This window comes from Malaclemys terrapin, chromosome 8, assembly GCF_027887155.1.
Source record: "Malaclemys terrapin pileata isolate rMalTer1 chromosome 8, rMalTer1.hap1, whole genome shotgun sequence".
In the NCBI taxonomy this organism is placed as follows: Eukaryota; Metazoa; Chordata; order Testudines; family Emydidae; genus Malaclemys; species Malaclemys terrapin.
In genome coordinates this window covers 92,440,059-92,461,686 of record NC_071512.1, presented here as the reverse complement: position 1 = coordinate 92,461,686, position 21,628 = coordinate 92,440,059, and the positions used below count along the sequence as shown (strand labels likewise).

General features: G+C 40.6%; 1 protein-coding gene across 3 annotated transcripts in view; it reads left to right on the top strand.

Moving 5' to 3' along the window:
- The window catches only part of CACHD1 (cache domain containing 1), a 207,610-nt gene that overhangs the window by 93,856 nt on the left and 92,126 nt on the right, over positions 1–21,628 (top strand). For 2 of the 3 annotated variants that reach the window (XM_054037560.1, XM_054037561.1), the window contains exon 3: positions 6,194–6,342. In XM_054037560.1, coding sequence (XP_053893535.1) covers positions 6,194–6,342 — 149 coding nt within the window. Of the gene's footprint in view, positions 1–6,193; positions 6,343–9,719; positions 9,728–21,628 lie in introns of those variants that run through there. The other variant, XM_054037562.1, reaches the window with a different exon arrangement.

Below are 21,628 nucleotides of genomic sequence, written 5' to 3'. Positions count from 1 at the left end.
TACATTGATAAAATAAACTAAATAAATATTGATGTGATTATAATACACCTCTACCCTGATAGTACGCGACCCGATATAACATAAATTCGGATATAACGCGGTAAAGCAGCGGGGAGCCCCAGGCCCTTTAAAGCACCACCCAAGCCCCGCTACTTTACCACGTTATATCCGAATTCGTGTGGAGCCCCAGGCCCTTTAAATCACCACCCCCTTTAAATCTGGCAGCCGGGCTCAGGCGGTGATTTAAAGGGCCAGAGGCTCTGGCCGCTGCGAGGAGCCCCAGCCCCTTTAAATTCCCGCCCAAGCCCCACTGCCGGAGCGCTGGCAGTGATTTAAAGGGCCCGGGGCTCCCCGCAGCAGCTGGCGCACCGGGCCCTTTAAATCACTGCCAGGGAAGACGGTCCAGTGTGGCATGGCGTACTGGCCCGAATCTGATATAACGCAGTCTCACCTATAAGGCAGTGAGATTTTTTGGCTCCTGAGGACCGCGTTATATCTGGGTAGAGATGTAATAGTTTTCAGAGTGACTTTCAAGATACTAGAGCTCCCTTTTAAAATTTTTGGAGTAGACAACAATTGAGCCACTAGAAAAGGCTTTCAAGGTTTCCTAGTGTGTGTTATGGGCTGCTTTGCTAAAAGTACTGAAAGACCGGGAACCTGAACTGGGCTCTCATTATTTTAAGAAAAGGAGAATTGCTGGTTCTTCATATATTGGTAAAAATGGTTCTCATTTCTCTGAATGATATTGATAACAATCTGAGTCTGTAATAGTATCAATTTACAAATAGCTTGGGATGGTTGTGAGCCTGAGGTGCTTAACTCAAGCAGAACTCAGTGGTCTGCTCTGAGTATGGAGGACAGCAATGGGCCTTTTAAGAATAAAAGGGATACAGAAGAGTAAATATCATTTATGAGATGGTCTAGAATACAAGACTTCATAAATCCCCAAGATAGATCTATAAAGTCATGATGTCAAAAATATTATGACTCATAAGGAATTCAAAAATAAGTTATTAAATACATTCTTCAACATACAAGTGAAACTTTCCTGGATGTTAATCCCCTGGTGTAAGTCAGTTATACCATCCATGCTTGTCAAATTCATTGATACATATTTTGAATACAGTCTTTGACATTTAAAATGTATTTAACTTTAAGATACAGCCATAAATAAAGTGTGTTCAGTAACTTTCCTTTCTCTGAACACCCTCCTAGCCCCCTTCTCCTCTCCCCCTTCCCCCCCCAAAAAAGAAGACTTCAGAGATGTAGTGCTTAGAAGTAAAAGGAGCTTTAAAAAGGCTCTAAGGGAATACACAATGAGAAAAATGTCTCTGGAAAAATTAAAGTGAAATTCACTGATGTTGTGATGAAACATTGTCAGTAGAGACGGTGACATTTGAAATGCATTACACATAGGTAGCATCATAACACAAAATGGTGTTATTGTTTAACCTGACTGGTAACTAAAAAATACCGGGTCATCGTTATTCAATATCACTTCCATAAGGAAAAGGGGAAAATGTAGAAACATCAGTACACCTCTGCCCCGATATAACGTGACCCGATATAACATGAATTCGGATATAATGCGGTAAAGCAGTGCTCCGGGGGGGCGGGGCTGCGCACTCCGGTGGATCAAAGCAAGTTCGATATAATGCGGTTTCACCTATAACACAGTAAGATTTTTTTGGCTCCCGAGGACAGCGTTATATCGAGGTATAGGTGTACTAGATAAAAGTTGAATAGCAAAAAGAAAAATAATTTTTTTAAGTTGAGTTGAAGGGGACTGTGACAAGAGCTGAAAGGAGGAAGACTATTCCATTTCACAGCAAAGTTCGAGGTTTCAAAATTTGTTTTCATAGTATCTTCGAAATATAAAGCTCGAAGGGACTTGAGAGGTCATCAAGTCTATTCCCTAGCACTGAGGCAGGATCAAGTAAACCTAAACCAGCCCTGACAGGTGTTTGTCAAAACCGTTCTTAAAAACCTCCAGTGATGGCAATTCCACAAGCTCCTTTGGAAGCCTATTCCAGAGTTTAACTACCCTTGTAATTAGAAAGCTTTTCTTAATATGTAACCTAAATCTCCCTTGCTACAGATTAAGCTCCATTACTACAGTACTTGTCCTGCATTCAGTGGACATGGAGAACACCATCCACTAACAAATTTATTTGGGCATAAGCTTTCGTGGCTAGAACCCACTTCACTAAAGCCTATGCCCAAATAAATTTGTTAGTCTCTAAGGTGCCACAAGGACTCCTTGTTTTGTTTTTGCTGATACAGACTAACACGGCTACTACTGAAACCTATCCTCTTTATAACAGCCCGTACCATATTTGAAGACTGTTCTCAGGTCCCCCCTCAGTCGTCTTTTTGGAGGAATAAACATGCCCATTTTTTTGTAATCTTTCTTCATAGGTCAGGTTTTCTAAACCCTTTATTGTGTTTGGATTCTCTCAAATTTTTCCACATCTTTCCTAAAGTGTGGTGCCCTAGCACTGGACAAAGTACTCCAGCTGAAGTCTCACCAGTGGCGTGTAGAGCAGGACAATTACGTCCTGTGTCTTACACTCCTGTTAATACATCCCCGAAGGAGAGTTAGCCTTTTACGCAGCTGCATCAAATTGTTGACTCATTCAGTTATGATCCATTATAACCCTCAGATTCTTTTCAGCAATACTGCCATCTAGCCTGCTATTCCCCATTTTGCAGTTGTGCATTTGATTTTTTTCTCCCTAAATGAAGTACTTTTTACTTTTCTTTATTGAATTTCATCTTGTTGAATTATGACCAATTCTCTGATTTGTCAAATGCTGACATTTGAAATGCATTACACATAGGTAGCATCATAACACAAAATGGTTATCTAATCCTAACCTCCAAAGTGCTTGCAATCCATCCCAATTTAGCGTCATCCACAAATTTTATAAGCATACTCTCTACTCCATTATCCAAGTCATTAATGAAAATAGTGAATAGTACCAGAACCAGGACTGACTCCTGCAGAATCCCACTAGATACGTTCTCCCAGTTTGACAGAGAACCATTAATAACTACTCTTTGAGTACAGTTTTTCAACTAGTTATGACCTCACCTTATAGTAATTTCATCTAGAACGCATTTCCTTAGTTTGCTTATGAGAGTGTCATGTGGGACTGTGTCAAAAGCCTTACTAAAATCCAGATTTATCACATTTACTTGTTCCCCCTCCGTCCCCTGTCCACTAGGCCAATAACCTCATAATCCCTACCTTTTTTTCACAGTTGGTTTGCCCTTGATACACTTTTTTTGTGTGGGAATCAAATGGGCACAAGTTGTGACAAATGCTGTACATTCTTTAGTTCTTTACAGCAGGTTTGGTCTTGACATAGTTCTTTCAATCTGTTCTGTTTTGAACATGGAAGATTGTAAGCCTGAACAGTAGTGGCGGGACTGGGTTCATGTACTGTGATCTTCTTCCTTCAGCCACTTGGTGTCTAGGCCTCTCTGAATTTTCTGTCTCACACCACACAATGCCCCACTGTGTCAGAAGATTGTTTGCAAATTGCAGCTTTCTGTGATCTTAGGCAACTCCTTTCTGTGCCTCATTCATAAAGTGTGGGTGACAATACTTGTCAACTACAGGAGGTGTTGGGTAGCTTTGAAAAATGAGTGTGAATCATTTTGAGATCAGCTGATGGGAAGGTGTTATATAAGTAACATCAGCTTCTCAGTGGAATCCCTATGTTTGGTGGTACAGACAATTCTGCAAAAAGATTTGTCAGACTTGTAGGGTTTGGTGAATATACAGAGGGATAGTTGCTCATAGGGACATGGGTTTTATTACCAGTTGAACTGCTAATGTAAAAAAGCAAATTCTGTGACAAAAATTCACTATGTATCGTATTCAGTTAACAAAAAACTAACATTTTAATTTAAATAAGTGTTTTTTGTACTTTTTTCTACATGTGGTTTGTGTAAATTTTTTTGTTAGTTAGTTGCATCGTCCATTTTTATCAGCCAGCTCAAACCTCTCTCTGCTCCCCATACTTTTTAATAATTAATGAAAGCTTGACCACAGCCATTCAGTTGCCTAAACTGAGAGAAAAATGTTCTGAAGACAGTATTGAAACATGATATTTTAGAAATTTTGGCTTGTATATTTTTTAGGAGGGCTAGGTATTCCAGTGTTATATTTAATATGCTGATGAATACGGTTACTCAAAAAGAAAGTTGGCCTGAAAACAGAAAAAGAAAGAACCTACTCAGCTACATATTATCTGACAATTGAAAGAGATGTAATAGGGAAGCGATTAGTACTCCTCTGGTGTGGTAGTAATAAATCATTCTACAAAACCAATTAGATATAATTCTACAAGTCATTTCATTTGAGCAGTAGTCTGTTAAAAACTATGTTCCTTGGAGACCTGTAATTGAGCTGAACATTTGATGGAACAATGGAGGCAAATTCGTTGCTGTTATCAGTATGGGCCTTATTATTCATATAAGAAAGTAAATCATGATGAAATGTTCCATTAGTAATAGTTAGGAAAGACATTTGTCAGTCCTGGAGATCTGAACTGACCAATTGCATTTCTCAATGTACAAATTTACTAGTGTTGTCTGGTCATTTCTTTAGCTGAGGTGTTGGAGTTGGAAGAGAGCAAAATGGTGTACATATAGTAATTAAAGAACTTTCTTCAGCTCTGAAGATACAGTTAATTAAAATGTGAAGTGAAGCATTTTTGAATATTCACTACTGGCAGTAAACTGTTAAAAGATTATTCCCTTTCATTCAGAATGCAAGCCCCAGAGGATGTACTGTCAGGGATATTACCAAGTGTGCCAAACAAAATCATGCTCTTGGGGTCTGATCCATTTCCACCGACTTCAGTGGGTTTTGGATCTTCTTCTAAGCATATATATGTGCAACGTGCCTCAGGTGGCATGTGGCCAGGATTCATCACTGAATTTGGTCTGCTGGTTTGCTCATGAGCTTCCTTGGCCTGGGCTGGGTACCGACAGGGAGTGCAACATGAACGCTGATCCAGACCCCCCTGGGCTGACAGGCTAAAAGCAGATATCCCAGGGAGGTTCCTGTGAGATGTTTAAGAAATTGTATATCCCTGAAATGTAGTGAAGTAGAGAGATGTAAAGAGAATAGCCAAAATTACCAAATAAAGAGTGCCTAAAGTCAAACTCCTAAATTCAGCAAGAGTCCCTATTTTTTAAGGCACTAAGCACCCACATTTGCCATTGAAATCAGTACAACTTGGGGTGCTCAAGCTGTTGATTTAGGACCCTAAATATGGATTTAGGGGCCCACCCTTAAGTACTTATGTTTAATAATATTGGTCGGTTTAGTTAAATCTCCATCATATTTTCTTTTGGCCTTCTCAGGAAAAAATTGTTTGAAATACTTGTGTTAGATGGTAAATGCAGCAGCAGTATCCTTACGCACTGCACAAAGGATCTGATCCAACTCCGACTGACAGCAGTGGAAAGTCTCTCACTGACTTGAAATGGAGTTAGGTCAGGTCCTGTGCTAGAAGATGTGAGGACTAAAATATGAGAATGACGTTTGGGTAACTTTCAAAGGCTGAGAGCTATGTACCAGTTTTCATTTAAAACAATTAAATGAAGGTACTCTGATGCATTACTTTTAAGAGAGACAAGATGAACGAGGGAATATCTTTTATTGGACCAACTTCTGTTGGTGAGAAAGACACGCTTTTGAGCTTACACAGAACTCTCCTTCTGGTCTGGGTCCAATAAAGAAGTTGGTCCAATAAAAGATATTACCCGATCCACCTTGTCTCTCTAATATCCTGCGACCAACACAGCTACAACACATTGTTATTTTTAATGCATTTTAAAGTATATTTTTCACAGTGCAAAATTAGTGATTTTTCAAGACGTCTGGTTCAACTAGAGCTAAATTAGCATGGCTGAAAAGGGGGAAATTCTTGGGTATCTGTTGCAAGACAGTAACTATATTTTAGCATTTTGTATGGATTGCTTAGTATGGCCATTTTATGACTCTCATGATGACTGTTTCAACCTGCACAGTGAAAATTAACTGATATGTTGCATAAAGCCTGGAATTTTTAGCTTTAATGTATGCAGTTTGTTTTTCCTTTAACACTGATTCATTAGCATGGCAGAAGATAGTACAAAGAGTCTTTGATTAAATTTTAAGTATTTTTGTTTTCAGCTGGCAAAAAAAATTCGGGAGAAGTTTAACCGTTACTTGGATGTAGTGAATCGCAATAAGCAAGTAGTGGAAGCTTCATATACTGCTCACCTGACATCACCCCTGACTGCAATCCAAGACTGTTGTACTATTCCACCGTCTATGATGGAGTAAGTATTTAATGCTAAGATTACTTATGCTTTCAATTAAGTTGTGGAAAAGGAAGGACTGATAGTACAGGATTAAAGTGCTTGCAATAAAGTCTGTGTTGTCTGCCACTCTTGTGGCCACTGGAAAATGACAAAACAGTAGTCCTGATCCTGCTCTTACCAATATTGTTAGGCCAGATTGTGTCGCTCTTAATTACATTAAGTAGCCTCTTACTCTGTGAGTAGACCCATTTATTTCAAAGGGATTCATTGTAGAGTACAATACTCTTCAGTGTAGCTATGCTGAAGTGAGGAGTGAAAAATCATGGAGCGGGTCCTCAAGGAATCAATTCTGAAGCACTTAGAGGAGAGGAAAGTGATCAGGAACAGTCAGCATGGATTCACCAAGGGCAAGTCATGCCTGACTAACCTAATTGCCTTCTCTGAGGAGATAACTGGGTCTGTGGATGAGGGGAAAGCAGTGGATGTGTCATCCTTGACTTTAGCAAAGCTTTTGATACGATCTCCCACAGTATTCTTGCCAGCAAGTTAAAGAAGTATGGGCTGGATGAATGGACTATAAGGTGGATAGAAAGCTGGCTAGATTGTCAGGCTCAACGGGTTGTGATCAATGGCTCCATGTCTAGTTGGCAGCCGGTATCAAGCGGAGTGCCCCAAGGGTCGGTCCTGGGGCCGGTTTTGTTCAATATCTTCATTAATGATCTGGAGGATGGCGTGGACTGCACTCTCAGCAAGTTTGCAGATGACACTAAACTGGGAGGAGTGGTAGATACGCTGGAGGGTAGGGATAGGATACAGAGGGACCTAGACAAATTAGAGGAGTGGGCCAAAAGAAACCTGATGAGGTTCAACAAGGACAAGTGCAGAGTCCTGCACGTAGGATGGAAGAATCCCATTCACTGTTACAGACTAGGGACCAAATGGCTAGGAAGCAGTTCTGCAGAAAAGGACCTAGGGGTTACAGTGGACAAGAAGCTGGATATGAGTCAACAGTGTGCCCTTGTTGCCAAGAAGGCTAACGGCATTTTGGGCTGTAAAAGGAGGAGCATTGCCAGCAGATCGAGGGAAGTGATCATTCCCCTCTATTTGACATTGGTGAGGCCTCATCTGGAGTACTGTGTCCAGTTTTGGGCCCCACACTACAAGAAGGATGTGGAGAAATTGGAAAGAGTCCAGCAGAGGGCAACAAAAATGATTTGGGGGCTGGAGCACATGACTTATGAGGAGAGGCTGAGGGAACTGGGATTATTTAGTCTGCAGAAGAGAAGAATGAGGGGGGATTTGATAGCTGGGGTTCGAAAGAGGCTGGATCTAGACTGTTCTCAGTGGTACCAGATGACGGAACAAGGAGTAATGGTCTCAAGTTGCAGTGGGGAAGATTTAGGTTGGATATTAGGAAAAACTTTTTCACTAGGAGGGTGGTGAAGCACTGGAATGGGTTACCTAGGGAGGTGGTGGAATCTCCTTCCTTAGAGGTTTTTAAGGTCAGGCTTGACCAAGCCCTGGCTGGGATGATTTAGTTGGGAATTGGTCCTGCTTTGAGCAGGGGGTTGGACTAGATACCTCCTGAGGTCCCTTTCAACCCTGATATTCTATGATTCTATGGATATGGCAGCTCTGGTTTTCCATGTAACCATTTTCTCTGTAATGAAATCATTGGCTGATTTATTCTGGAGTCCCAGCTTCTCTTATTTTAGTGGGTGTAAATGATGAAGTAAGTAATTTCTGGCTTGTTATAAAGTGCACTAGAGAAAGTTCAACCCAGAGATCTTAGATTTTGAAACCCAAACTGGATTAAACAGCCTTTCCGGAAGAGAAAAATGGGTTGGATTAATATGTGTTAAAGGCAATTTCTGCAAGCTGCATTCATTATGTGTCCAACTTTGTAGAGGTATCACATTAACATGTGTTTACTTAGGTATGGAAATATATTAATAAAACGTAATTATTCACTATATTCAGATGTCTGAGCACAGCTATAATCCAGGGCTATGGCATGGTTTCAGGTGTGTTGGAAAATGTTACTTGTGTTGTTTGTATTTATTTGAATTGGAATATGGGCCCCAACCTCAACATGATTAGGCCCCAGATGGTTACAAATAAGCTCTTACATCACTGTTCAGTGGTCTGTGTGAAGCAAGTTTGGTGGTCTCAATCCAGTTCTGAGTGGACAGATGCCCACATCAAAATAACAGGTTTCAGAGTAGCAGCCTTGTTAGTCTGTATCCGCAAAAAGAAGAACAGGAGTACTTGTGGCACCTTAGAGACTAACAAATTTATTAGAGCATAAGCTTTCGTGGACTACAGCCCACTTCTTCGGATGCATATAGAATGGAACATATATTGAGGAGATATATATACACACATACAGAGAGCATAAACAGGTGGGAGTTGTCTTACCAACTCTGAGAGGCCAATTAATTAAGAGAAAAAAACTTTTGAAGTGATAATCAAGCTAGCCCAGTACAGACAGTTAAGAAGTGTGAGAATACTTACAAGGGGAGATAGATTCAATGTTTGTAATGGCTCAGCCATTCCCAGTCCTTATTCAAACCGGAGTTGATTGTGTCTAGTTTGCATATCAATTCTAGCTCAGCAGTCTCTCGTTGGAGTCTGTTTTTGAAGTTTTTCTGTTGTAATATAGCCACCCGCAGGTCTGTCACTGAATGACCAGACAGGTTAAAGTGTTCTCCCACTGGTTTTTGAGTATTTTGAGTATTGACATCAGGAATCTTTTCACATCAAAATACTAATGCAGCTAATGCTAATTAACGATATTTTGACAGCCTCAGCAAAGAGGCAAAGGATTAGAATAGAATGGAAACTGAGCTACCCTCTCATCTCAGAAATGGTCCTGCCAATCAAGAGCATTTGCAGTGGCGCATGAGATGGAGGTGGTATGGGTGAAACTCATAAGCCCATCGCCCATGTTGCATAGTCTTTGTTAATTAATAGAGGGCGTCAGTCTCTAGTGCTATCTTGGCGCTTTTCATAGGCTGTACATTTACTTTAGCTTTGTCCTAACAAAAAGAGTTAGCCTAGAAGCAACTTGGAACCTCAAATCGGTTGACAGTGTAAAATGTTCATGGATCCAAATTACGAATTCCTCACAGCAAGTGATTTAAAAATAAATAAAATAGGAGCCACTGCTAATAAAACATAGAAGAAGCAGGTGAGAGTGCTCTATTAAAGATATTCTCTCTGATACTGATTAGTGGGCAGAGTCCGTTAAGTGGTTCCCAGTTGGTTTTCTGCTCTTGTTTGACAGGGTCATCCAACTAATTCTATGGAGAAGGCCAAACTGAATATGAAATTATGATCCTGGGGCCAGGATTATTATGCAGAACTATATAACTACCCTAAATCCACAGCAGATATCCCACAGGTAATAATGAAAGGTTATACAAAGAAAAAGAGTAAAACATAGCCTTTTATAGAGCAAACCTTTGTTTTCATTAGTGTTACTATTTATTAACTGCCTTATTGTCACATTCAGCATCATTCACATCATTCAAAAGTAGTATCTTTACTTTTGTGAACATTGATTTCTGTCCTTTATTTCTCTTCCTTTTTCTCTCCACTTTTTCTTTCTTTCTTTCTTTCCCTGCAGCAACTCCCAATTCCATTTTGTGGGCATCAGTCCCCTTTCTCACCTAATCTGCTAAAGTGATCAGCAAAGGACTAGTTAACGTTGACATTTAAGGTGGCATTATTGGGTCTTAGAGTTAACACCCCAGTGTGATGAACAGGGAGGTGAAAAAGTTCACAGCTGTCATTTGTTTCAGACTGTCTATTTGAAGAGTCAGGAAGACTGCTACCTCCCATTATGTACTGTGCTGTCGACCTATAAGCCCATAAGAGGAGAGGAATCTTGTGGGCCTCAGGGACGCACTGGCCATCGTTTTCCACAGCTCCCATTGGCCGGGAATGGCGAACCGCAGCCACTGGGAGCTGCGGGGGCCATGCCTGCGAAAAGTCAACATCAGCAAAATGTCTCTCAGCCCACAATCAGATTACCGCAGGTTGCCCACCACTGGTCTAAACACATCACCCCATACTATGAATGCTTCTGCATTGTAGTTATAATTTAGTTATAATTTATTTTTTAGGACATCAAGCCGTAAGACCCTCTTAAACAAAGGACATGACACCATTTAATAAATCACTCTTTGTCTCTACCTGGTGGTAAAGGCGGGAGTATAACTCAAGCATCTTGACTAGTGTAAGAGAACTCCAAAGAAATCAAATTATTGAATCAAATTATTACCAGACACCATTTCAGTTCTGTATGTAATCAGAAGCCAAATTGTTAGCATTTATTTTTATAGTCGATTTTCCATATATTTCTCCTCCAAACTTTTGTAATTTCAGTACTGTGGAATTTTGCCAGCGTCTCATGGAAAATTGGAATGAAGTATTGGTAGCAGGCTAGTATGAAAAAACTGATTAATGGAATAGTGGGTTTTTTGTGTTTGTGCATGAAAGAGGAGGGTTTTATTTTGACAAAGATGATTAAAGTGTGACAGTTTATTGTTGGTATATAGCTTGGCAATCTGAGCATTGGTTTAGAAGTAAAATGTATACATTGCTATATTGCTTAAGATGAATGAAAACACGAGTACAGCAATCGGGTAGTAAAAATAAACCAATAAAAAGGAAATAGAACCAATAAAATAGGAAATTCAACATAAAATAAGCTTGACATTTTAGTCTCTACTTTAATTAAAGTAGTGAGAGATGACAATGAAAACAATGTGTAGTTTATTGCCATTATGTAGAACTGGAGATAAAGCTCATATCGTGCAGAGTCCAAATGAACAATATTTATAACTGTGTGTGAGGAAGTTTGATATGAACAGTTGGTTTTATACAGGTTTGTTAAACCAGACCTCTGGGTAATGTTTAAGATTTCTAGAATTGCACTGATACAGGATTCATTGGAAAACACTACAGATTGCTTTCCAAGACACTGACAAGTAGTATTTTTGTATTTGTAATTTGTATTTTATTGTACTTGCAATGTAAGTTTGAAAATATATTTGTCATCTGACCCTGCCACCCACTGTGTTCCAAGTGCAGCTGAGGGCTGTTTACATTTAGCAGCAGCAGCAATCATGCTAATACACAGCTGGCGTTAATGTACCAGAACCATGGAATGAGTGTATGACAGAATTCAAATTATAATTTGTTGGGTAACTGCTGCTGTCATGTCAGAATGGGAACACATAACACTATTTCTTGGACTTGGAGCCCCCAATCTGTACTATTCTATTCTGTATAGGTTCTTATACCACACTCATCACTGTAGTATCTGAGTGCTTTCCAGTAGTGCACTAAGCAATGTGACTTGACATCCTGTCATGTGTTTGTTCATTCATCCTCTCCCCAGAGGGGAGTGTGTGCAAAGGAATGTTTTTTGTTTCAGAATTCTCTCTTTCTCACTCTCTCACTCTCACACTTAGGCCTTGGCTACACTTGCAGCTGTACAGCGCTGTGAGGTAAACCTGTCTTCGTACAGCTGAGTAGGGAAAAGCGTTGCAGTCTGTCCACACTGACGGCTGCCAGCGCAGTGGTGTGGCCACACTTGTAACATTTGCAGCTGTGTTGGGAGCGGTGCATTATGGGCAGCTATCCCAGCATTCATGTGGCTGCAACGTGCTTTTCAAAACTGGGGGGTGGGGTGGATTGTGACAGGGAGTGTGGGGGGGAGAGAGTGTGCTTTTTGGAGCATGTCAGCTCTCTATTTTGCAAGTTCCGAACTCCTGGCCCCCTGCTCATTCATTTACTCACTCAAAGCAAGCTGCAAATTGTTTGCTTTTCTCTGTGGTACGAGCTTTGAAACCAGCACTTCCGTGTTCCTGCAGCCGGTCACAATGGAGAGGATTGGCCAAAGCCTAGTGTACCTCTTGCACCTGAATTCTTGGGGAGATTCAGTTTGTTTCTTAAAGACAAAGTAATTATCCTGCCTAGACTGCAGACAGGTACAAATCTACTTTATCTTCTCTCAAAGAAGCCCAAAGAAGGGCAGTGTGGAAGAAAGAGCCAATTTGCCTTCGAGAGGACTGCTCTCTCAAAGGAACTTAAAAGTCAACCCCAAGAATAATTCCCTGTAGTACACTATAATAATGAGGACATGATTTACCTCATTAAGCAAGTTAGCAAGCCCCCTTGGATGACCTCTAAAGAACCAGAAATCCCCTTGGATGACCTCTAAAGAACCAGAAATCCCCTTGGGTTGGGGGTGGGGGGAGTCCACTTTTTTCCTAGCGATTTTCCAACATCCTAAAATGTTCCGTCTATATGGATCAGTGGTTATAACTCTGCCTTGCTGGGGAGGAAAAACTGGTAGTCAAATTATCACTCCCTGCACAAATGAACTCATAAGGTCTGTTTCCTACTGCTGATAGGAGTCAAGATTAAGGTCCTTTTTGAAGAGCATTCCCTTGGTGAGAGAGAGCATGTGATTGGCCAGCCTTTCCCACCTTCCATTATATCTGCCTCTGGGCTTTTTGCAGAGCAGAAAGGGGCTAATGTCATACAGGTGGTTTGCAAGCCATCTCAGCTTAGGACAGAAGCAGAAGGTGTAAAAACATGGTATTGGCCAAGGCAGTCCAATGGTAACAAAGTATATCAGCGGTCAGGTGATCAGAATTATGGATTTGAGCTTGTTCCCTGTTCCAAGGCTTTAAAAGACTGGGAACACTGCCGTGCCAGCACACTGAGCCCTTATCACTGCTCCAACCAACCAGAAGAATGTTGATGAGAGGCAGATAAATCTATGCCCAGCCCTTCTCAGCTAGAAGGACAGCTAGCCTGCTGTGTGGTAGAGAAGGCGGAGAGGGGAAAATAGTATGAGATCTTTTAATCTCATAACACCTCCTGGGAAAAATTAAGCTTGGGTTTCCACATTAAAGGAGCCTGAAGAATCCATGAAAAACAGATGTCATGCAGGCTCCAGACATAGTTTATGATTGAATTTTTTAATATATAAAAACACTGTTTAATTGAATTATGTTGCTCCTTGACTTAATAAAACCCTATTGCATAAGACTACATCACCCATTTATAATGCTTAAAACACTCCTCTCCCAAGGAAACACAAATTAAGTCGTTTGGAAACTCTAAGGATGCAAGTTGCCCATTTATCTGTGCACTGATTTGGCAGTCTTGCTTTAATATTACTGCAGCTACTAGTAAATCCCTTCTTGTAGGATTTACATGTGAGTTTCTCCCAGAGCAGTGCATCAGAATGAGATCATCCCGTTAGTACTGTATACGAAAGGGGCTCTAACAGACCGTCAACAAAACAGTGGAAATAAGTTAAACATAAAGTGCTGTCAAATGCACAAAGTAAATGAGCTGTAAAAATAGAGAGGATTTTTTTTTTTTTTTTTTTTTTTTTTTGGGCCTTGACTTAAGTTCTGATCCTGCAGTTCTTTACATACAGATTCACCACGACAGCCACACAGAGCCTCACCGAAGTCAGTAGGGCTCCATACCGGCACAGAGATGCACTCACATGAAATGAAGTTGGACATTGGGGCCCAGTTTATTATACCGAATACAAAATTCTCAGGCAGAATTTTTTTCAATTGACATCCTTTAAATATTAGTTAAAATTTGGTTAACTTTGTTCCAGGTGTGACATGCTGTCCTGGGTATTAGAGCTGTGTATTTTATAGTCATTTTGGCATATGTTGAATTTAAAATCCTGAACCCTGGAATAATTTTGGTTGCCTTCCACTGTATTTCTGTATTGAAAAAGGCAATTAGAACTGAGTGCATATACCAAATGAGGTCTCACTATGGGCTTGTCTATAAGGACAGTTAGTACTCCAAGCTGGCAGGTAAGTTGACCTCATACTAGCCTGTGGTACACTTCCATTACATTTGTCTGTGGGCTTCTTGTCTATGTGAATCCTGTTCCCATGCACTTAAAGTACCATAGTGCAATTTGATCTATTCCTGTTTTAAAGTGGGATGGATCAAAGCACACTATAGAACTTGTAGTGTGCAGGAGCAGGGTCTGCCTGGTCAGCTCCTGCAAGGTCGATTTCTTAGGACCAAATCTTCTGGCTTAAGTAAGGGGCCAAGATGCAGCAGAAGCAGCCCATTTTATGGCACATGGGAGAGGTAACACAGGGATGTCTCTGCATCCGCTTTACACCATGAAGCACAGTTTCACAATAGGCCTGAGGATGGGAGGTTGTGGCTAGTTAACCAACAGTTACATGGATCCAATAGCCCAGCACTGCAGGGGCTGCCCAGAAGGCCATGGATGCTACTTCAGCCTGAGCCTGCACAGATGCCCTGTACTCTGTCTTTGCTTAGAAAGGAGAGTTTTGATTAGCACAAACTGTTTACAGTGATGGTCTATGCAGCATTTTGGAGTGACTGGGAACAAGCCACCCAGCCCAGTGTTGACAGACACGGCTAACGGGACTCGCGCTAGGGCTCTAAAATACTGTGTAGACAGCGCTTTGAGGCTGGAGTTCAGGATCTGATGCCCACCCTCTTCCCTGGGCTTTAGCTTCCATTGATTTCAAGGACTAAAGATGTATTGCCTAGCTATATTTCAGGTCCCCTGCGAGACGTATGGCTTCTTGCATGATTGGGTCCAAAGACAGTGGCAGCCATGTTCTGCACTAGCTGATTCTTCTGAGTGGTCTTCAAAGGTAGCCTCTTTATAGGTCCCGTTTCAACAAAGTATTTACGCCTGTGAGTAGTCCCACTGACACTTAGGGTATGTCCACACTGCAAAAAAACCCAGAAACGTGGCAATCGGTCTCAGAGCCTGGGTCAGCTGACTCAGGCACACACTATGGCAGGGATTCTCAAACTGGGGGTCGTGACCTCTCGGGGGGTTGCGAGCTATCGGCCTGCACCCCAAACCCCGCTTTGCCTCCAGCATTTATAATAGTGTTAAATATAAAAAATATATTTTTAATTTATATGGGGAGGTCACACTCGGAGGCTTGCTGTGTGAAAGGGGTCACCAATACAAAAGTTTGAGAACCATTGCACTATGGTGCTATAAATAGCACTGTAGACATAAGGGCCCAGCCTCTGAAACCCAGAGTTGGGGCGTGGGTCTCGAAACCGGAGCCCAAATGTCTGTACTGCTATTTTCAGCCCTGTTGTGCAAGGCAGTTGGTCTGACCTGGTTCTCTGGGACTCGTGGCAGTCTGGGGATCACAAAGCCATGGATAACTGCAGTAAGAGTTACTTCAGAAAGAAGAGATCCCAGCCTCTTACCCAAATGTATGTGTGGGGGTAACATGAAGGAGCTAGTTCTGCTGCTGCGTGCTCCATCCTTGTCCTGAAGACAGGACTCCATTTCTAGGGGATTGTCAGTTTCTTAATCTTCATAAAAGCTACCATTCACTCTATCCTGCTAGATAGAGAGAAAATTATCTCTAACCCAATCTGGGTTTCCCCTCTCTCTCCCCCATACTTTAAAAACCCTCCCCGGCAATCCTGTATCCATGGCATTCTGCACCTGGCCACAGTGGGTCATCCCTGAGAGCAATGAGGAACTTATTTGCATGTGTGGGGCATATGCATGCACTCGAACACATGTGCAGACCCCTCCCTCTGCCCGGGAGAAATAAGTTTCATTACTAATTTTTATATAAAATTATTTTAGGAGTCTCCAAAACTATTTATTTAAAGTACTCTGTGATGGTATTTGTTTCATGTTAAGAGTACGCAACTTTTCCCCATATTTAGCTGACATTGTTTACACACCTTTGGGGTGCTTGAGGTCTGTTTTCTGTGCTTTGGTCCCCACTGCTGATAAGAGTTTATGGAATGCTTTTATCTGTCTCAATTTGTGAAAAGATAGAATGGAGTAATACTTATCAGTATGACATATTACTTGACAACTTTGCAGTACATCCATTAGTGTAGCTGTTTAAATAAGTAAACCTACAAACCTGTTTTTGAAGATCATTTACTTTATGAATGTGATAGTTCCTTCAGAAGTGGGCTGGGTTTTTCTCCTTTTTAAACAGGTGGTTAAATATTTGCTAACGCTGTTCAATTTTATCACAGCTCTTTCTTTGTTTATCCTCCTCTCATGAGCAGTTAAGTGGGAGATAAGGGGAATCCCATCAGTTCCTTTAAAATGTATTGCTCTAGCTAGTATTTAAAGTGCACTTCCAAAAGAGAACTGGATTGGACCCTACTAAAGGAAATTTACACTGTGTTGGCAGAGCTGACCAGACTAACAAAGATGGCTGTGGGTGTTCAGGGAATCTGGAAGGCTTCTGTAGTGTAAGCCTTGGAGTTACATGTATAGAAACAGACTTTCAAATTATCGGGCATTGAGGAACTGGCTGTCTTGGAATGTAACTTTTCCTTTGTGGGAGGAAGTTTGCCTGTGCTTCAGGCTAGAGAGGGGTTTGCTACAGCAGCTTGTGTCAATATATGCACTGCTGTGTTGCAGTATTTCTCCCAAGCACATGACTCAGATAATTTACCTTCTTTATATGTGACAGAAAGCATGCTTGAAGTCAATGATACTACTCATATGCTTAAAGTTACGCACTTGTATCCGAAGAAGTGAGCTGTAGCCCACGAACGCTTATGCTCAAATAAATGTGTTAGTCTCTAAGGTGCCACAAGTACTCCTGTTCTTTTTGCGGATACAGACTAACACGGCTGCTACTCTGGCACTTGCTTACGTATCTTGCTGAATTGGGGCCTCCATCAGTAGATTTGCCTGTGAGGCCATTTTCACTTAACTTTAAAAAAACTAAAATCAAAACCACTGTTTCTTTCCCAAACTATTTAAATATTTAAATCCTACTGTGTGTGTGTGTGTGTGTGTGTGTGTGTGTGTGTACACACACACACACACACACACACACACATGAGTAGAAAGGTATGTCTTGCTATCAATAAAACATGCCAGTTTGAGAATTTTAAAGAAAATGCTGAATTTTGATTGAATGTATTACATAGCTGCATTTATCCACCAAAACCACCCTTACAGGAAATTAAACAAAGAGCGAGAGAAAAGAAATCAACCTTAATAAAATAGGCAGACCCCATCAGATATGTGTCACTTTTATAAACGTTCCCTTATTTTTTCTAAACTGAAATTGCACAGAACTTGATTTACACTGAATTGAGGCCGAATGAAATCCAATTGGAGCTCACTTCAACACTGTTTTGATGTAAGATTCAAAGCTCCTGCAAATTTATTTTATCTTCTGCATTTGCTGATCTCCTGCTTGTAAATCCTGTTGAAGGAGAATAAAAATGACTGCAGCCTGATGGGAATTAAATGTCTGAAGTTCAAAGCAGTTTGCACATCAGAGCAAATGTCAATCAAATGAACATCTTGCAAGCTAGGCAGGGAGTGAATTTCTCCATGGGGAAGAGATCAAAGTGGGAGTCACAGTTCTGTTTTCTCCCTCGGGATGCAGTTTCGATCAGTTGTTCATTAAAGTGAATCCAGAAGGAAGGGTTTTTATATATATGAAAAGGGGAGGGGGGATTGGAGTGAATGTTACTTCTCTTAAAACTGAATTCAGCCAATGGTTTGATCTTATTTAAGTACGTACAGAGACTAATTACAACCAACTATATAGTTTTTCTGGGGGGATTTTTGATAAACAATTATTTGAATATTGTCACCTGTACCATTTTAGGCCAGATTTCAGAAGGGGTCTTATCTGTCATCTATGTTGCCCAATTAGTCTACAAGCTAGTATTTCAGCCTGTAAAAATGTAGGATATTGCTAAAAATCAGGACTTATTTATATCCAGCAGTGAAGGCAATCAACAGTTGTCTGCAAATTTCACTTGTGTGGAGTTTATATCTTCTTCCAAAATAAATGATTTTGCAGGTTGTACATTTTCATATAGGGAAGTTACAAGATCTGTACGTAAATAAGAACAGAAGCTATAATTAATGTCAAGTTACAGTTAAGAAATCAAGCCATCAGAAGCCAGGAAATTTTAAAAAAATTGATTTAGTGCAGAGATACATTGCTAAATAATTTAGCAATACATCCCAACTGATGTGGCTTTAAGTTATGTCAGAAAGAAACAAATGGTAAATTCTTGTTATATGCATAAATACAGATTATAAGCATGATCTTACAAATACGGAAATGTTTGCTTGTTTTTTTTTTTCACATTTGTTTTCTGACAAAGGACTAAAAAAAGAAGTTTACGGCTATGTGAACGTCAAAATTTCATTTGGAACATGGATTGCCTCCTGCCACAAAAATGGCTGAACCTGATTTAGCTTAAACTTTTCAAAATAAATCCCTTTTGGAAAATGTGCAAAACCAGTTTGAGTGAACAGCAACTGAAAATAAATTTAGATTATGTTCCCAGTCTAACCCTTACTGGAGCATTCATTACTAGCAAATGCTATAATAATTCTGTCTCAGGGGTGCTGTCAATCTTTTATTCTGCATATTTTATTAGCTAGTTTCCATATTATAAATTTATCTATTTTGTATATGTTCTCTGCTGTTCTAACTGCGTGAATGTACTAACAAGGAATAGAATGTGTAGAAGGAATAAGGAAAAGAGGTGTAGTTGTCAGAATGTGAGGAGGGGGCAGGACAGGGTTGACTCCTGGGTTCCTTTCTAGCTCTGCTGCTGAGATCTTTGGGGACATTACAACCTTTCTGTGCCTGATTTTTACTCATTGGGAAAATGAATGTATTAATACTCCTACTTCTTTGGTATGTTGTGTGGCTTGGTTGCATTAAAGCATTTTGCATTAAAGCATTTTGACATACTAGAGTGAAAGGTACTATGTAAATATATACAGTGTTACTGTTGAAACACCCACCTCTAATGGCATATGACACTTTTTTCAAGGATGAAGCTTCTCTATCAAAGGGCAGTGAGAAAGGGAGCAAGTGTTGGTCTGTGGATGAGATAAAATCATTTGAATAAGGAAGGTGGAGGAGAGGGATCAGTGAGGGTAATACCTTCTGTTACTAGTCCCTTCCCCAGAGGGTGTCAAAATTGGACATGTTGTTCTTGTTCTTTAAATCTTTTTCATATCCTACCTATCATGTCCTGACTGACAGATCCAGGATTCAGTCTGGCAGCTTTTAAGTGCACGAAGAAGAAAAGTACTGCTGTGCCTTGACATTTTAAATCAAGGTATTTATTACTTCTCTACCAGGTAATTTAAAGCTGGCAATTTCAGTAGTACAGTGTGTCTAGGAAAGTGTGTGTGTGTTTGCGCTCATGTGTGAGAGAGAGAGAGAGAGAGAGAGAGAGAGGTAATCACAATGGAGGAAGGAAAATTGGGGCTTGAGAAGGTTCCAGATGCTCTCGAATAAAGAAATATATATCATGAGGTATTTTACAGTAGTTATTAAAGAATTACCCTGCTGTCAGCACCAATAGGCCACCTTGGCTAATTCCTATCATCTTAAAATGTCATGATCCTTCCCATAAAGGTTCACATTTCCTTAGTCTTTCTCAGTATTACTTATTTGATATTAGAATATGTTTTGAATATTTACTATATATGTATAGAATCAATGTTTTAATTAATGACTTGGATACTGGAGTGGAGAATATGCTTATAAAACTTGCAGATGACACCATGCTGGGAGGGGTTCCAAGCACTTTGGCGGAAGGGATTAGAATTCAAAAGAACCTGGACAAATTGGAGATTTGGTCTGAAAACAAGAAGATGAAATTGAGTAAAGACAAGTGCAAAGTACTACATTTAAGAAGACAAAATCAAATGCACAACTACAAAATGGGGAATAACTGGCTAGGCGGTAGTACGGCTGAAAAAGATTTGGGGGCTATAGTAGATCACAAATTGAATATGAGTCAGCAATTTGATGTAGTTATGAAATAGGGCAATCTCCTTTGGGGTGAATTAACTGGAGTGTTGTATGTATGACACAGGAGATAACTGTGCTACTCTACTCAGCACTGGTGAGGCCACAGCTGGAGTACTTTGTCCAGTTCCGGGCACTGCACTTTAAGAATAATGGGGATAAATTAGATAGCAACAAAAAAAAGATAAAAAGTTTTTGAAAACCTGACCTATGAGGAAAGGTTAAAAAACTGGACATATTTAATCTTGAGAAAAGAAGACTGAGTGGCCACCTGAGAAGTCTTCAGATATGTTAAGGGCTGTTATAAAGAGGACAGAAAGAAGTTGTTCTCTGAGTGTCAAAGGTAAGATAATAAGAAATGGCTTATGGAGATTTAGGTTAACTATTTGGAAAAAAATTCTAACTATAAGGATAGTTAAACACTGGAATAGGCTTCCAGGGAAAGTTATGGAATCCCCATCATTGCAGGTTTTTAAGAACATGTAAAAAAAAAAAAAAAAAAAAAAAACCTGTCAGAGATGGTCTAGGTGTGCTTGGTTCTGCCTCACCACAGGGGGCTGGACACACACAAAATGTTGAAAGACCATTATTAAGATTGCAAAATCAAGCGCTCAGAGTTAGGAAATGCCAGAAGTAAGGTTGTCTGTGCAATCTTAATTCAGCCCCCTTGTGTGTAGGGCAGTATGATAGTCTAATTACATATAAGCGTATGTATATGCATCCGAAGAAGTGGGCTGTAGTCCACGAAAGCTTATGCTCTAATAAATTTGTTAGTCTCTAAGGTGCCACAAGTACTCCTGTTCTTCTTTTTGCGGATACAGACTAACACGGCTGCTACTCTGAAACCTCTAATTACATGACTACATACTATTTTTTCCACAGGACCACTGCCTCATTCAGTGCACAGCATATAGAGCTCTTCTGGGGATAAATCAAGGTTGCATCATGAAGGAGGCTGTTGTCTTTAGGATCCTTCCTCATTTGTCACAGAAATTGGAAGGCATATAGTAAGTGAGGCAGCATGAGAAAGGAGGGCCTCATAGTTTGGGCTGTTGAATGCTGCCATGAAGAACTGGATTCTATCCCTGCCTCTGCCACAGAGTTCCTATGTAGTGTTAGGCAAGTCACTTAACACAATTTTTTCACAGGTGGTTGCTAACTGTGTTCCTCATTTTCTGGGTGTCCAACTTGAAACCCTAGGGTCTAATTTGCAGAGGTGCTGTGCACTCACAGCTGCAATTGAAGTTAGTGGAGGCTGACAGCTCAGGACGCCCACGTAATAACCTCACGACCCCCTGAGGGGTCCCGACCCCCAGTTTGAGAACCCCGTCCCATCACATTCTCCTGGCCTATCCAGTCCCAGTTTCTACTCCTCAGGCTTCTTATCCCAGTCCCAGTCTGTGCCCAGCCTTCCAGATTCTCCCCCAGTTCCTTGTCAGATCTGTTTCCTC